The 16,909-nt window shown below is 40.7% G+C and overlaps 2 protein-coding genes across 2 annotated transcripts in view; both read left to right on the forward strand.

Moving 5' to 3' along the window:
• The first annotated feature begins 258 nt into the window (after positions 1-258).
• Positions 259-12,609, forward strand: NFS1 (NFS1 cysteine desulfurase). The gene is made up of 11 exons (XM_085302657.1): positions 259-407; positions 1,146-1,229; positions 2,325-2,477; positions 3,484-3,577; positions 5,642-5,776; positions 7,241-7,398; positions 8,139-8,244; positions 8,441-8,522; positions 9,851-9,934; positions 10,127-10,216; positions 10,865-12,609. Exons 1-11 carry the CDS (start codon positions 312-314, stop codon positions 10,926-10,928), a joined length of 1,146 nt encoding a protein of 381 aa, XP_085158783.1. The 5' UTR covers positions 259-311; the 3' UTR covers positions 10,929-12,609.
• A 4,090-nt stretch (positions 12,610-16,699) lies between these two features.
• Positions 16,700-16,909, forward strand: part of CPNE1 (copine 1) — a 46,018-nt gene continuing 45,808 nt past the window's right edge. The window contains exon 1 of the mRNA XM_085302659.1: positions 16,700-16,778. The gene's annotated coding sequence lies outside the window, so the exon portion shown is untranslated. The remainder of the gene's footprint in view (positions 16,779-16,909) is intronic.

Below are 16,909 nucleotides of genomic sequence, written 5' to 3' on the forward strand. Positions count from 1 at the left end.
CGCAATCTCTGTGACTTTTTAAGGTCGTGTGTCATTTCTCCTCGGAAAGTCCCGTTCTTCTGAGGTCGTCTCCGTTCAGAGCAAGGTCGCGAGCAGGAGCGGGGTCGCCAGGCCCTTCTCGCACAGACCGTGCGCAATAACCTTAAGGTTTCAAGGTCTGGCCTGAGATAAAGATAGGTGCTGCAGCAGAAGCCCTAACTCGGGGCAGAAGGAAAGGTACGGGTGTTCAGAGAGGAAGGAGACGTGGTTTTGTTTTCAGTGTCTAAGCCCGAGCCATTTGTGTCCTGCAGGATCCTCGAGTTCTGGACAGCATGCTGCCCTATCTAATGACCTACTACGGCAACCCGCATTCCAGGACTCACGCCTATGGGTGGGAGAGCGAGGCCGCCATGGAGAAAGCAAGACGGGTGAGTCCCTTCGGCACGCCAGAGGTTCGCGGCCGTTTTCCTGCTGGTGAAGAAATTGAATTTAAAGAGAAAATTAAAAGCACTAAGAAGGAAAAAAAGCCCTGTTTTARTTCTTATAATAATAAGAAAATAATTATAATAATTATAAAATAAACAGTAAGAAAATTCTTATAATAATAAGAGAAAAACCTGTTAGTTCTCTGTGGGCTGGGTTTAGCAACTTCATTTTCTCTTTGTTTAGCTACACTTYAGAGAATTAATTGCAAGAAAGAAAAAAGTGATGTTACAAGTGTTGAAGTGGTAGAAACCAGTACTTTAGACAAAGGTGTCTTGGGACTTTTAGTTTTCTGAGGTCACGAGTACACTGCTGCAGTAACTGGGCTAATTTCACACTTTATTGTAATAAATTTATAGTTTTTTTYCTTCTAATCTTAGGTGTGAGTCTTTGTGGCTTATTCTGAACGTAATACATACTAATTTTTGCRTTTTGAACTATTATTCTTTTACGAAAAGCTAATATTTAATATCGTTACTAACGCTGACTGTGAATTCCTTGTGTATTTTGTATTAATGCGGGCACTAAGACTACTGTATTTGTAGTGTCATTTTGTTAGGCACTAGCTTTAATTGTTCAGAGGCTCAAGACTGTTATTGAAAGTGCTTTGCATATGTGTTTTTGTATGGTGAATTCATTGCATGTTAGAATAACAAATCATATCTGTGTTTCTCTTTAAACAGCAAGTTGCAGATTTAATAGGAGCTGATCACAGAGAAATTATTTTTACCAGTGGCGCTACAGAATCAAATAACATGGCAATTAAGGTAAAATGCTTATATTGATGACTGTGTAGTACAATTCTTATAGAATTTTAAGGGCTTCTTACTGTTAAGAACTGTAGGTGTCTTTCAACAGTTTAAGTGTTAATTTGTTGACGTAGCTAGCATGTATTCTTTTACCATATTCTGCTTCATAGATGGAAGATGTACTGGGATGGCATGCTCTCCGAGCATCACCGTGGTTTTGAGGTCAAGGTGTAATATTTGATGTTTTGTTTTCTTCTAAAAATGAGCTTGTGTGATTGGAGCTGTTCTATGGTTTAAAAAAAAAACAGCCTTCTGCCATTGGCCTAATTAGTCCATAAAATTCCTTAGGCTGATGATTTTCCATTGTGGTGCTGATTTAAAGATGTTAGGATGTGTTTTGCCAAAYCTAAACAAAATTAGTTTGTGATGTGGGTTTTTTTGTTGTTGTTTTGTTGTTTTTATTTTAATTGGGCTTAATATGTGTGTATTTTATGTGCACCAAACACAGTACTACTTCTTACACAATTAAAATGTCTATCTYGAAGTACAGCAGAGGTGCTGGTTGTGACTTTTTTTCTAAGACTAGCTAACATTTTAACCTTTAGCTTAGAAGYGTATGGCTGTTCAGATTTCTCATTCCTTGTGACTTCATAAGTTTTTTAAAAGGAGTGTTTTTTTGATTAAAAAAGTTCAGAATTTATATCTAACAACTTATTTCAGACTTTTTTGAAAACTGAACTGCTTTTGAAAAGCAAGTCCTGATGCAAGTATCTAGCGTGAATGACATGTTACTGCTTTTTAGATTCACGAATTTGGGGCAAATGGAGAATATTGAAATGGAATAATATCTGAATTGTAGTTTTACAATATGGCTGAGTAATTTGTTGCCAAAGAAGAATATTTATCTGAGTCAAGGTTACCTTCTTGCTTCCTCCTAGTAAACCTGTAGTTCTGCAGAACGGACTGTTGCTAATTCTCATTTGTTACGCATTAGTTGTTTCAGTCTATGCCATGTAGTACTTTGCCTAGTTTCTTGTATGAGGATTTTCTATAAAGCTTGCTCTCTTCAGCAGTCTAACAGCAAATTTCATGTTCGTGAATTCTACATGACAGGGTGTTGCAAGATTCTATAAATCCAGAAAGAAGCACATCATTACTACCCAAACAGAGCACAAGTGTGTGTTGGATTCTTGCCGTTCCCTGGAGACRGAAGGTTTTCAGGTCACATACCTGCCTGTTAAAAGAAATGGGCTTGTAGATTTGAAGGTAGGTTTTTACTGTAAGAAATATAGTGAGCATGGAGAAGCTTTATGCTTCGAACTAAGGTTGTGTCCTCTTAATAATGAAGAGGAGAGAATGATCAATATCACAGAGTACAAGGAGAGTCACAGTCAAATCACAGTCACAACTGGAGAAAGATTTTCTCTTTTCTGGGTTTCTCTAGACTTTTTCCTCAACCAGAGCATCTGTCTTTCATATCACYGTGCACCTGCTGTCATTCTGACATGCAGTTGGGGATGTTGCATACCATRTAGAAAAGCCAGTACATGACTTGACATAGGGTGGATCTGGCTTTGATGGGAGAGTTAGTGGTGAAATTTCATGACCTGAGCGATTCAAGACATCAGACACAGTGATTGCAATATTCYGTTCTGACTTGTGTCCATGCGTTGACTCTTCTGGGTGTGGTAGCAGTAGCACTGGATTTAGCATACAACTGGGTGTACAGAACTACTATCAGTAATACAGGACAGCATCACTTTTATTTCTAGGCTAGATATCTGGCTTGGAGACAGATTCTGTTTATATGGCAGGGTTCATGCCTGCAGGTACAAAAATGTTAATAGTGGTCCCCAAGAACTTTGCTGGCAGACTACTGCTTCACATTGTGCCTCTGCATATTTAGCAAAATTCCTTTATAGTCTGATCCCACTTTGTCTAGAGTGGGTTAAGCTGTTTTGTGGGTGTTTAATAAAAAAAAAAAAAAAAGTTTGCAACTAGCAAAAGCTTGTCATGACTTGATTTAGTCAAGTCAGGTGCACATACCAAAGCTGGCATGTCTAGAGATGCAGTTGCCCAGGCTCTTCTTCGCACGGGTTTGTATAGTTAGTGTTCTCATTGGGAGTGTTTGTTAGAAAGCAGTGGTTTTGTTCATAATGTACTGATTAGGAGGGCTGGTGGTTAAGATTTGCTAGCAAACTGAAGCTGTGCTTCACAAAGCTTTTGCTTCTGCTTTGAGTTACAACTTCTGTCTGCTTGAATGTTTCACCAGGACTTGGAGGATGCACTCCAGCCAGATACAAGTTTGGTTTCTGTAATGACTGTGAATAATGAAATAGGAGTAAAGCAGCCAATTCGTGATATTGGTAAGTAGACACTGACTTCCACAAGCAAAGTCATGTCATTTCTGCTTCGTTTTATTTAATGTTTTCACAGCCAAGTGTTAGAGAACTGCACTGCATGTTTTACGGATGTAAAATATTAGATGTAATATAAGGAGGTAATGATGCTGTCTCAAATAAACTATTTCTAAAAGGAAAATGAGCACAATGCTTAGTATTTTAACAGTGAATATTACAGAAGTTCGAGCCTTGCGATATGGATCAGCAGTAYTGTTTTCAGTTTCAGTTTGAATTTTACACAGGGGAGAAAAASTTTGTTGCTCAGAATAACTAGCCAAGTTGAGTTTATCTGCAATAAGGGTTTATTGAGCACTTAGTGTTAGGAGAAATGTGCAGAATTTTGGGAAGAGAGAGTGAGCACTCTGCTCAGATGKGCATGTGCTCCCACTGCCATACACAGTCCTGGACAATTGGCTGGCAGGTCAAAAGGCCCCTCAAGAGCCAGGGTTCCTGGAACTGGGGGCAGGGAGAGGGAGAGCCAGGCTCTGAGCAGGCGAGCCGAGGCGGGGGTTCTGCAAAGCAGGCGGGTGGAGCAAATGAAGGGAGAGCCAAAGAACCAGCGTTCTTGAAGCAGACAAGGTGAGCAGAAGGCCCACCTGCAGCTCTGAGGATCCCACAGCAATTCCACAGTAACAATTCCAGTGACAATGACCTTACTCTCTTCCCTGTCTGCCTCCCCAAGATGTTTTTTTAGTTTCTCAAACTCTGTTTGAGTTTCTAGACGGTTTTTAGGTTTTTGCTCTGTCCGAACTGTATACCACGTAATTCTGGAGAGTGTTATTTTCCGAGACTGTGGCAGGTGTCTTATCCTCTTGTTCTGTTTTTTTCTCATGTTTAGTTGCTGGGTTTTTTGCTTTTTTTTTTTCTCAAAGCAGTCTTTTTCCAGTCTCCAAGGTTATATTTCTTCAGCTGACTAGTAACTGGTCATCAGTGAGTTGCTTATAGCTCTGGAGTGTTTGTTTTCAACCTGTGTCTATATTCTCAAGGCTGTTGCTATTATCCTTTGCTTAAATGTAATACATAACAAGAGATAAGTAGTACCAAGCTCCAGTTCACACAGTAAGTTCCCATAATACATTGATAACAAGCCTAATAGGCCAGGACTGAGGCCTTGCATAGTTAGAATAAGGCACAGTTAAACATAAGGCTTGTGGCCTGTTACTAGCAGTAGCAGTGTTCGTACTGGACCGCAGGAGGACAACTTCTCTCTCGTAATGGCAAGACGCTGCTGAAACTGTTGTGCAAAGGAGAAATCTGGGATGCAGTTGTGCGAGCTGAGGATTTTGTGGAATATGAGTCATAATTTATTTATTTATTTATTTATTTACAAGAATAAAGACTATTTAAGTTCATTACCACAATACTACATCATTTTGTCCTGTAGTGTATTTTAACTGTAGCTGCAAAAAAGTTGATAATGGGCTTAAGTCAGTTTGGAGGGGCTAATCAGCATGTATAAGAATTGGTGATAATACTTCCTGAGAAAATTTTTGGAGCTAAATATTTTAAAACTTGGAAAATAAGAAGAAAGGAACAAAAATACTTGACAAGTATAAACATGAAAAGTAAGACTGGCAAGTACTAGACCAGTGTCAAGAAGAGAGAGTTGAGAAAAAAAGATTTTTAATGTTGTGTAGCTGTGGAGTCTTCTGCTGTGGGGAAACATGGATGTCCCTTTCAGTCCTTTAAACTTAAAAAGGGTCATGTTCTGGTAGATGTGAATTTGGAAACAATCCTAATTCTTGCCAGCTGAAGACCTTTAATGTCTCTATGGAAGAAATACATTGTAGCTTCTCTGCTGAACAACCTAAAACTGTGCTCTGCTACGCCTTAACTAGAATAACTCCTAYGTACCTATAAGCTCTCAGCTGTGCTGTCAGAGAGGTGTAACAAGACCCATTTATTCCTTTTTCATCTCAGAACTGCTCCKTGCTATGAGCTGTTGCTTTAGATTCATCGTTGGAAATGTGTAACCATTAGATGAGATAACAAGAGTTTTTTTTTTTCTTTCTTATATTTTTATTCCAGGTGAGATCTGCCGTGCTCATAAGGTATTCTTTCACACAGATGCTGCACAAGCAATTGGTAAAATTCCTATGGATGTCAATGATATGAAAATTGATCTAATGAGCATCAGCGGCCATAAAATTTATGGTCCRAAAGGTATCTATTGAAGTGCTTTTCTAAAGAATTGTGTCTGTCTTAAGAAGCTAACTACACAAGGTGTAAAGTCTGACCTCTCTGTCGTAGTGATTTCTACCATTACTTAAATGGTAGAAAACGATTTTATTAGTGGTAGTGGGGTGGGTTTTTTGTTGTTTTGTTTTGGTTTTTATTAGTTTAAGGTAATCTGCAACTAGAGTAAGYGAATCTTCAGGGCTTATGGGTTGGGAGGTGGCTTTACTAAATAAAGAAATATTATCTTAAAAATGTGGCAGTAGAAGTGGCTCTGCAGGAGGCATCCACTTGATTTGAAACAGTTTTGGTGCTAACAGATTTGAAATGAAATCATTGTAGTATAGGGCAAAGTTTAGCTTCAAATGTGACTGACAGCAAGGAGATCTAGAAGTAACTGGGGAATTTAAATTCTAAGTGATTCTGGTTGTCCTCTGCCCCAAACAACTTTTCTCCCATCTGCACACTCCCTTTCTATGACATTTCTGCAGAATTAAATTTAAAATCCAGCTAGGGATTTTGTAGTCAGCTCCCAAATAGTAAATAGTAAAGTTTGACTATTACCATATATATATATATATTTTTTTTACTTTTACTTTTTTTTGGTAATCCTAGGTTGTAGGAATACAGAAATCAAATTTACTATATTTTATGTGCTTCTCAGAAACAAAAGGGAAAAGATATTTTTTTCCAGGATACTGCCTTTTTTTGTATGTATGAACTCTCCTGAGGGCTGAAGRCATGTCTCTGGACAAGCACTGTGTGTCCAAACAAGAACTTTGGGTAGGTGGTAGACATACATGTCACAACATCCTAGGAAGAATGGTTGCAGCTTTTGGTGATGGTCACTGGTTAGGTATGTCAAGGTACATTAAGGTGTGGATATCAGGTTTCAAGGTGAGGAGACTGGAGGGTGAAACTAGCTGGCTGTCAAAACTGGGCCGTCCAGTCTGCTGGTTGGAGATCGTTGCCACTGATGGGTTGTCCCTTATGAGAGAAAAGGAAGAGGACTCCTGAGAGTATTGCTGGCCTGCTAACTTGGGGAAAGGAAACTCAGAGCTGGAGTCAGTTGACAAGCCTTAAGAAATGAAATGTCTGCAGATAATAACTTTAGTGTGATGGGATCAACTTAACTGTTCRTAGGAATTAGCAAAAGCAGAGGAATTACTGAGAGTCATTAAGGAGCTGAAACACTGGGAGAGGCCGAACTTCTACCAGGTGTGAAGCTCTGAAAACCTGAGTGAAGAGGGAACGTGAATGAGGGGAGTGAACATCATTTTCTAGAAGATAGTGTGTTTCTGTATGTATTCACTTCACTTCTGTGCAGTGAGGGGTCCAAAAACACATTTGCTGTGGAAGAAAGGAACATTTTCAAATCATGGTGTCCCTTTTCATAATTTCAGAACTGTGGATGTACACTAAATCTGTCCAACTGCTGTCCTTGTTTTCAAGGGGTTGGCGCTATCTATGTTCGCCGTCGACCACGTGTGAGGCTGGAGCCCTTACAAAGTGGGGGAGGTCAGGAGAGAGGACTGCGATCTGGGACTGTGCCTACTCCTTTAGCAGTGGGCCTTGGGGCTGCATGTGAAGTGGCACAGCAAGAGATGGAGGTATATGGGAGAATGTTTGTTCTGTATTTCAGAAAATATTTAAACAGGACCAGTTAGATCTTAAGTCCCTCAGATCTTTTTGTGTTCATGTGCCTGCATTAAATTTGCTTTTCTTCTTGTAACATTAAATTTTTGAGATCTTCAGAATGTGTTTCTGTGTCACTGGAAGTTCATTTTCAGCCTTCTCTTAAATTCTTCTTTGTTGAAGTGCTTTAAATCATGGTTTTCTTCAACAGATTTACTACTGATAATTTTAGTGAAATAAAGCTTTATGTGCTGTACTCATGTCCTCATACTGCGCTTACACTTTATCAGCATCTCTGAAACTGAATTAATCATGATTATGTAATGTATATTAAAACAATGAGAATTTCAAATTTGTATTTAAACTTATATAAGTTCAAGTTTACTGCAACTTTGCAAATAATAATTTAATGGTGTTTTATTTTTAAAGTTTATTTGCTAGGTCCAGTGCTTAAAACTCTTCTCCTGGCTCCTCTGTGTGCTGCTATATTACTTTTTGTGCACCAATGCATTCTTCACAATTGGGATGTAAAAACCCTTTAAAATACTGCCAGTGAGGCACGTAGGCCAGAACATTTGTGCACATAGAATTAAGCCTGTTCCCAAGACAGGCAAAAACTCATCAGTTGAGCTGTGTGATTACAGAAGTTCATGTTCACTATTTAGTGTGCTTTTTTTTTTTTTAATTTGTTTATTTGTTTTGCCTTCTTTGCTAGTATGACCATAAGCGCATCTCACTACTGGCAGAACGACTGGTTACGAAAATAATGAGTGAAGTTCCTGATGTAGTTATGAATGGAGATAGAGAGCATCGCTATCCAGGTAACATCAGCAAAATGCTGAAACTATTACAGAACTGCCTATCTCCTCAGTGTTAATTGCTCTGCCTGAATAACGTGATTTAACTAAATGTTGTGCTGCTTTATATTCAGAGATTCCTTCAAGGAGAGGAAATGAGGGATAACATTTTCCATAGAATTCAGTTGACGGGAGCGTTTTGTTTGTTTGTTTAATGTAGGGTGCATCAATTTATCTTTTGCATATGTGGAAGGAGAAAGTCTTCTGATGGCTCTGAAAGATGTGGCTCTATCTTCAGGAAGGTAGGTGGAATATATGGGAAGGTAGAACACTCTATTTRGGGGAGAAAATATGTACTAATAGAATTACAAACTAAGTAGTGGTCTCCTCTGTGCCCTTTATGTACTCTTTTGGTTAATGAGTCAGCCTGACATTGAATGCACTCTGAGATGGTGTTGCTCTAAAGTGGCACATTGAGAATGAAGGTCACCTTTACTCAGCTTGAAATCAAAAAATGGAAGTTGCTAGCTGCCAGCTTTTCAGATACTGTCACCATTTAAGCCCCTACAACTTTTGTCCTTCAGCAAGATTTTACACCAGTGGTAGATCATAACTGGAATCTAGTGAGGCTGGACAGATACCCACATTAAAATAGTTAATAGTACCTATRTTTGTTGCAGAAGAAGAAAGAAAATTCAGTGCATTCTTCTGGAGCTATATTGACTCTATAGGAGTGATTGGTAGCACTTCTGTTGCTAAGGCAACAGAAGGGCCAACTTGATGCTTATAAGGAAGAAGTTAATAAAGTCTTTTTTTCACCTTTCTGAGTGAAGCAGTCTGAAATGCGTATCTTAATTACAAATGTGTTGATGGTATAAACAGGAAGAATAGGTTCCTTCAGTCTCTGAAGCCCAGCACTTCCATAATTTGAAAATCTCTGTGGTGCTCAGGCTCTACTTTGTGCACATTAGTAAGCAGCTCTCTGGTCTGTGCTGCATGTTGCCACCTGTAAAAATTGAGTAACAGCATGCAACCAGTTTTGCCTACTGCTTTAAGATGAAAATTCCTGGCTACTCGAACTAGATCTTCTTGCTCTGGATTCCTCAGCATGTTGCTTTCCATTGATTTGTACTACTGCCAAGCAGCAGCTTGGGAAGTTTTTTTGTTTCGTTGGTTTCGGTTATGTTGTTTTTAATGTGTCGCTTGGTATGTTATCTGTTATGGCTAATTCTTTCTTCTCTTTGTCTTCCTTCCCCATCCTTCATTTCAGATGTCTCTTAGTCTGCCTTACACTTCTTGTGTTTGGCATTGTATTTATTCTTACTATATTACCTATGCTATCTCTTTCACTGTGTTCCCAGCTTATACTCTTCTTGTTGAATACCTGCCCCTTCCATTCCTTTTCTGCAACAGCAAAAATACTGTTCTTCTTGCTCCCTCTGTCTCCTTCTGTTCACTACCTGTTTCTCAGAGGTTGGGGGACTGGCTGTAAGTTGTAAAGAGCCGTAATAATAATAAATGTCTGGAAGGGGCCTGTTCTTTTTTGGGAGGATATTAGTGGAGTGTTACTTGAGTGGAGCATTTACAGATGAACAAAAGTGTGAGATTTACTTTCCCTCCCTTTCCCTAGTGCTTGTACATCTGCCTCTCTGGAGCCTTCCTATGTTTTACGTGCAATTGGGACAGATGAAGACTTGGCTCACTCATCCATAAGGTGCGTGCAGCAGTTTTCCTTATTGCTTCCAAATCTGTTTCTTTTTCCACGCAGAAAGTAGGTGGTGAGCTACTTCCACCTTCTATATGTGTGATATTCATGTCCTTAATGTTGGGTGGGGAGGGAGAAGGAGGAGGTGCGGGGGAATGTTTTTGTTGCCGTTTTGGGTATATTTTTGTTTGTTTGTTTTAGGTTTGGTATTGGTCGTTTCACTACAGAAGAAGAAGTCGATTATACAGTGCAGAAGTGCATACAGCATGTTAAGAGGCTGAGAGAAATGAGGTGAGCCACCATCTTATTGAACTTAAAGGCTTCCTAGGTATGATAATCATTTGAGGAGTAGGATCGAGTTGAAAATAGTTTGCTTTAAAAATCTGGTGATCTCTCTGTATATAAACATGTAGTGATGCTGGAATATCTAGTAGATCTGATCATGACAGTAGTGAAAATCTCTTAAACAAATGAACATGGTAACAAACCTCCCACATCTTGTCTTTATGAAGAGAATAATATAAAAATAGGGCAAGCTTGTAGGGCAAGTGTTACTTTGAAGTTTCCAAGCTGGGGATAGTATCATTGCGTTGATGGATCAATAAGTTCTTTAATTTTGCTGAAGCTGGAGGACTCTTGACTGATCAGGCCAGTGCCAAATGCAGGGCCTCACTCTCTGAGAAACACTTCTGCTTAATGCCCTAAACTGAGAGCAGAAAAGAAGATGGGGCACATACCCCTCTCACTTTTGTCCGTTCGGCTGAAGGCAGTGGTGGAGACTGTTCGTCTACAAAAGGGGAAGATCTCGCTCCTCCCGTCCTTCACACTTTGCTCTTCCTGCTGTAGTTAATGAAATTTGCTTTTTTTTTGCTTTTTTTTTTTTGATATCATTGTCTTCAGCATTCGAAATGGCACTCATTTTTCTCTCTTTCTTCACAGTCCACTGTGGGAAATGGTGCAGGATGGAATTGACCTCAAAAGCATTAAATGGACTCAGCACTGAGAAAACAACTTAGCTCTAACCATGGACTAGATGGATGTGGATTAAAATGCTTTTTCTGTACATTCCTGAACATTCATTCAATTCATGCAGCACTTCCCCCCCACATTTACAATGTGACTGGAATACTGCCCTTTCTGTTAACAAAGCCTAAGAAGCCAAAAGTGAAGCGAGCCTTTATCCTGGATAAAAGCAAGATGTTAAAATGCTCATTGCATTTAGATTTATATACAGGAATTTATGCTGAGATAGAATTTATTAGGAAATGTATTTTCTAATGTGAAAATGAAACTAGCATGTTACTACTTGTGTCAGCAGTATCCTGGCACAATAAAACATCCTTTATATCTGTTTTGTTTGCAATAGAGACCTATTGCAAGGCCTCCTGTTCCTTTTATTTCTGGCTGAGGCAAGCATCTGTGCAACAGCAACTTTTTTTTAGACAGGTGGCAGTTCAGCATTCCTAGAAGAAAAGGATGCCTCATTATGAACATATGCTTTCACAGTTAAGATGTACGTGCGTTTAAGCATATTTTTTCCCCATAAAGAGAATTTTGCCTCTTGGTTTTATCTCCATTTTTTTTCCCTGATGCTTGTACAGACCAATACGCATTAATCCAAAACATCCTTCATGTTACAGAATTTATGATACAATGATGAAGCACTTTGCTCTCCGCTCCACTGTGTTTTTATATGTAATTTTTTGCTAAGTAAAGAGAACTTGAATGACTGAGGGAGGATGATAGGGAGAATATGTCAGCTTCAGTTGCAGTACCACTGCAACAGTTTAACTGGAACAAGAGTGATGAGTGGGGGAAAAGCAGATAAAGCGCAATGTCTTAATGCTGTCAGCTTTTGTTTTCTTCCCTTGTGATAAGTCCTTTGCCATTAATCAGACTTTGCCTGTGAGCAGTTGGATTGTGGTTACTTTAGKGAGCCTGTTGCTTATTCCTTATTTTTTGTCAGTTGAGCCTGGGTGTTCTGGCTTGAAATAAGGAAGCATGGCACTAGAGTTTTCTTTGCACTTCAGGCTTTACTTCTGTCTGATTAGAGATTTCCATGGGAATTTGTTCCCTGCAGATGCTAGGGAAAGTGTCTGTTAAAGTGGATTTGATAAGATTAATTCATATCAGTGTTTCTTCTCTCTTCCCTTTGTTGACCTTTCTCTGAAGTGCCTTTGTATCAGTTGCATATGCAGACCGCTCTCAGAGTAGTTTGTTGATTGCTGAATGCTGTAGTAGACACTGAATTTAAGGTACCCTGTAGACAGTGCGTGTTTYCAGTTCTGGACGGTATCTACCTCGAGGATTAAACTTAGAATACAAAAGCTGAAGCTAAATCTCACAAGGTGGATTGCATTATAGAACTTTTTGTTTGTTTGTTACCAAAAAGAGATTTGGTTGCTTGTAATGCAGAGCTCATCCTGAATTGTACTTTTTGAAACTGATTACTGGCTTCAGCAGTTTTAATATTGTAGGGCTGGCACCTTATAATGTTTCATCACAACTTCCAGATGCATAACTAGATTTTAAAGGTGTTGTGTGTACTATATTTCCTCTTTGGGCCATGTATGTTTTGTGGCTTAAGCGTAATGTAATAACATTTTCACAGCATGTTTTAGAAACATATTTTTATGAAATTGTTCTTTGTGTTTTCTGAACAATAAAAATATAGATAAGACAAACTTGGCTACTTTAAGTCTTTGAGAACTATAAACTTGGAGGAAAAATATTTAGGGCACAAATTACTTTGTGGGGATCCACCTTTCTGCCTGAACTATGTGGCATGATCAGTTAAGTTGCTAAATTGCAATCTTTAATGAAAGAACATAGAAAAACTCTTTTAAGTCTCATGTACTGAAATTTAAAATGTAAATATTACATAAAAAGGGTTAGCCAGCTCATTCGCAGTATTAACTTCACCACCATGAGAGAAAGAAGAAATACCAAGGATGAGTTTCTAGTTGTTCACCTCTGAACGCAGTTAAAATATGTTTGTTTGAGAGGAGGGAATTTACAAATGGAATTGCCTATAATTCAGGTGAGAGAGCTATGGGGGTTTTTTTGTGTTTTTTTTTTTTTTTTTTTGAGTTGATTAATTAGCCATCTGCAGAGCATTAATTTAAATAATGAGATGAGGATGCAAGAAGGTGAGGATTAGGTGTCACCATTCTGCAAATGTCATAAAAACTGAGCCGGTGTGACAGATATTACTGGAAGAATTTGTTCTATTTGGGTGACATGATTAGGTAATGTGCAAGAGGATTAAAAATTCTCCCTAAGGGGTATTGGTACAACTAAAAACTGACAGAACATACCACCAAAATAACTGAATGTTTTTTTCAGAAAGAATAATAGGGAATTAGCTATCTGTTCTCAGCTTGAGACTGAAAGGAAGAGGCTGAGTTTACAGATGCATTGAAGGTGTTAAACAGCAAGTGATGCGTTGCTGTTGGTGGTTTCAAAACTGTTGCACCTTATTTTGGATGTTAAATAACGACCTAAACTGGAGGAAAGCAAATGCCAACTTTTTAAATGAAGAAGCTGAATGCTTAGGAGAGCTGAGCTTTCTGACTGCTGAAGTTCCTCATGGTCATCCAAAACAACAACAATAAAAAAAAACAACACTGGTACAAGATCCTATTACAAGGAGTAAAACTAATGCTTAGAAACAACCCAAGCGGTTTTGTGCTAAGTACACCTAGTAAAACAAACAAAGCATTTGAGTTGGGAAGGTGTGATGTTCCAGTTTTAAAGAGTAACTATTAATAGGACATGTATTTAAAACAAGTTGTTGAGCTGACTGACAGATTTTAAGTATAATTGAGAATGAGGGATGAACTGGAAGAGTATTTCTGGAAAAATTCTGCAGGGATTATTGTTACTAAACATTTTTGTGAACGATCTGGAAACAATCATGAAATCATTAAATCTTGCCGTTGATGCATTGTAGTCAGAAGAGAAAATACAGTGACATGAATCACTTGAACTGGGTTCATTCATCCAAATTGCATCCTTGTACAGCCAAATGAAAACAGCCTGAACAGGAAGAAAGATTGTTTTCAGAGTGGTAGAAAAACAAGGAGCCTGGGATTCAGGGCAGTATGTTTTCAGATTACTAGTGTTGCAAAAGAATAATGCAAGTAGGGTGACATTTTTCTTTCAGACGTGGAATCAGTAAATTAATTTACAATGGCCTGTCCTTCCCTGCCTGCCCTACCCCCAAGTTTTAAACCTAACAGCCTGCTTTCATTTTGGTTTGGGTAGAGCACACAGCTAAATTGGTTGTCTTGCAGAAGTTTTGTAGTTCCTAGTAAAGCTAACTCCCCTTTTTCCTCGAGGTGATTTTTTTCTGGTTGCCTGCCACATGCATGTTACTGGGGAGCATGTTTGACGTTGTTCCAAATGGTCCTTGTCTTTTAACCTCCTGCCTACYGGTCAGTGTTTTGCCTTTTCAGAGACACTCTGCTACTTCCTTTTTCCTATGCTGTTCCCACCTGCATCATACTTCCAGCTCCTCCTTGGTCCTTTTGGTCACTTGGCATCCTCCCACTATCAGTCCAGCAATTTTGTTCTACCTTATCCACACTACAAACATACTTGCTCTTATTAATCTGGAGTGAGCTGAATATTATCTCTGCATAGAAATTTGGGCATGGCTGAGAATACAGGTAGCTCTACAGTCTAATCTGTAAAATCACAGACATCTATGCCAGTTTTTCCTCTAGTTGAACTGCAGCATAGACAGAGGGTGCTGGCCTCAAACTGCAAGGATATGCAAGGTCTCCAGCAACTGGCCCAGGCATGTGCTCTTTGGTGCCCTTCATGGAGTCAGTACAGATATAGCCTAGTGAGGCCTAGGGAATTTGGTCCTATTTTTTGCTAGTCTATGCAATAAATGTCACAAGTGTCCTGAGAGAAGTCTCTCAAGCAGGCTATATTTTGGCAACAAAAAAGCAATTATGGTAACACAATACACYGCACAGGAACAGAATTCCTGGGGTCTGGGATACTTCAGCTCTGCCTTTTCTACCTCTTTTGCCTGCTGAGCAGTGGTCACTGCCACTATCCTGAGGAAGCAGCTCCTTAAGGGCTGCAGTTTCACAAAATGAGGCCTCAAGTGGCCTGCATGTGCTCTTAGAGCCCATCACCCTTGCTTGGCAAGCAGCTCTCCCCAGGATCCTTGCAGGCATGATGAAGCTGCTGTCCATACTATCACTTCATTTAAATTGCTTGCTTCTCTGGGCAGGGTTAAAGTGTGCGTGCAGACAGCTCCCCCCMCMCACACACACCTTGTGCCACTAATGAGACAACAAGCGAATTACAGATACTGTAAAAAAAGATGGCCCACTGTGACCTGGGGTACAACTRATCAGACAAAAAAGAGGTATTAGCTTGACAGAACCGATAAATTGTCAAGGCAAACTCATCACAAATACCAAATAGGGTGTAAAGTCAGCAACACCAGTGCTAATGAGGAAAAAAGCAAACAGGAACGGACTGTGTTTGGGGGGAGTGGTAAACAGGGGTGGTAAAGAAGGGAAAAAATGGGATGCAAAAGAGGGGATAAAAAAGGAAGCAAAACATAGGGTGGTGGTTACTGAGGAGCCTGGCCAAGCAGTCTTGTGCCCGATCACATGGGCTTGGAGCAGGACAGTAACTCCATCATGTAATTTGGCCCCACTTTCTGTTAAAAGAGGAGAAAAATAACCAAAGGTAACCAAATTGTTGAACTGACAAAATCATTTGAACAGAGGCTTTAACCTGAGGTGCAACTAATTTCATCTTTTTTTTTTAGTAAAGATGCAGGCTTTTTTTCTTTTCAATTAGGAAAATCAAAGCTGTTGCAAGACTGGCATCTATTGAAGTGCAGCAACAGAAAATCTTTTGACAGGTGTTTCCTCACTTGCTTTAGGGGCACTCAGAGCACCTTCTATCTGTCTAGTTATTTGTATGGTTAATGTATTTAAGCAAGCAAAGGGCAAATACAGTACTGGGGAGTTAGAAGCAAAATGACGTGATCCAGCGTAATCCAGTTTTCATTTTAATTCTGCAACCTGTTCCTAAGCAAAGAAGTCAAAACCAGCCTATTTTCCCAGGACTCTTGCTCATTAGAAACTTGATGCTTCAAGTTCGTGTTTCCTCAGCAATCAGTCTGATATGCTCAATTTCCCTACAATTAATCTGCAGAAAATGTTTCACACTATCAATGTATTACTACTGTGCCGGACGCAGCAATGCCAGTCTTCCGCTGGCCTAAGTCCGACGTTGCCTTTTTCAGCCTTCTAACTGTGGTTTTCCCTTTTGAAAAAGACTCTGTTTTCTGGGGAGACAAAGGACGCTTTCTAATGAAAAAAAAAAAGAAAACAAACCAAAAAAATCCTACCCATGAGTTACCTCAGTGAACATCCCCCCCACGGCACTGTGCGGTGTGGGCGGCCGCAAGGCGCATGCGCAGTGAGGGCAGAACGGACGGTAGGGGGCGCTGCCGCATGGGGCATGCGCAGTGAGGGCAGAACGGACGGTAGGGGGCGCTGCCGCATGGGGCATGCGCAGCGAGGGTGGGGCGGGCGGCGGCGCGGGGTGCGGCCGCTCGGAGCATGCGCAGTGAGGGCAGGGCGGGCGGCAGAGGGCCCTGCGCGCGCCGCTAAGTCCCGCCCCCGCGGGCCGCTGACTCTCTCCCCTCTCTCCCCCGCCCCGCCCCTCCCCTCCCTCGCGGCGGCTGGCGGCGCCGCAGCCGTGGCGGCCATTTTGTGGCGCTGCTCGGTCGGTGGCGCTGGGCTCGGCGCGCGGAGCGGGGCCCGGGCGGCGGTTTAGCTCCTTTCTAACCCCTTTTTCCCGTACAGATCCCTCGGTAAGCGAGCGGCAGCGCCCGGGCGGGCCGGGGCCGGCCGGTCCCGCGCCGCCTGCCCCGCGCTGCGAGCCCTGCGGCGGGGCGAGGGGAGGGAGGCCGGGCGCGGCGCGGTGCGGCTGGCACGCGTCCCC

Source organism: Rhea americana, unplaced genomic scaffold (assembly GCF_003343005.1).
Source record: "Rhea americana isolate MKP2758 unplaced genomic scaffold, rheAme1 scaffold_190, whole genome shotgun sequence".
NCBI lineage: Eukaryota > Metazoa > Chordata > Aves > Rheiformes > Rheidae > Rhea > Rhea americana.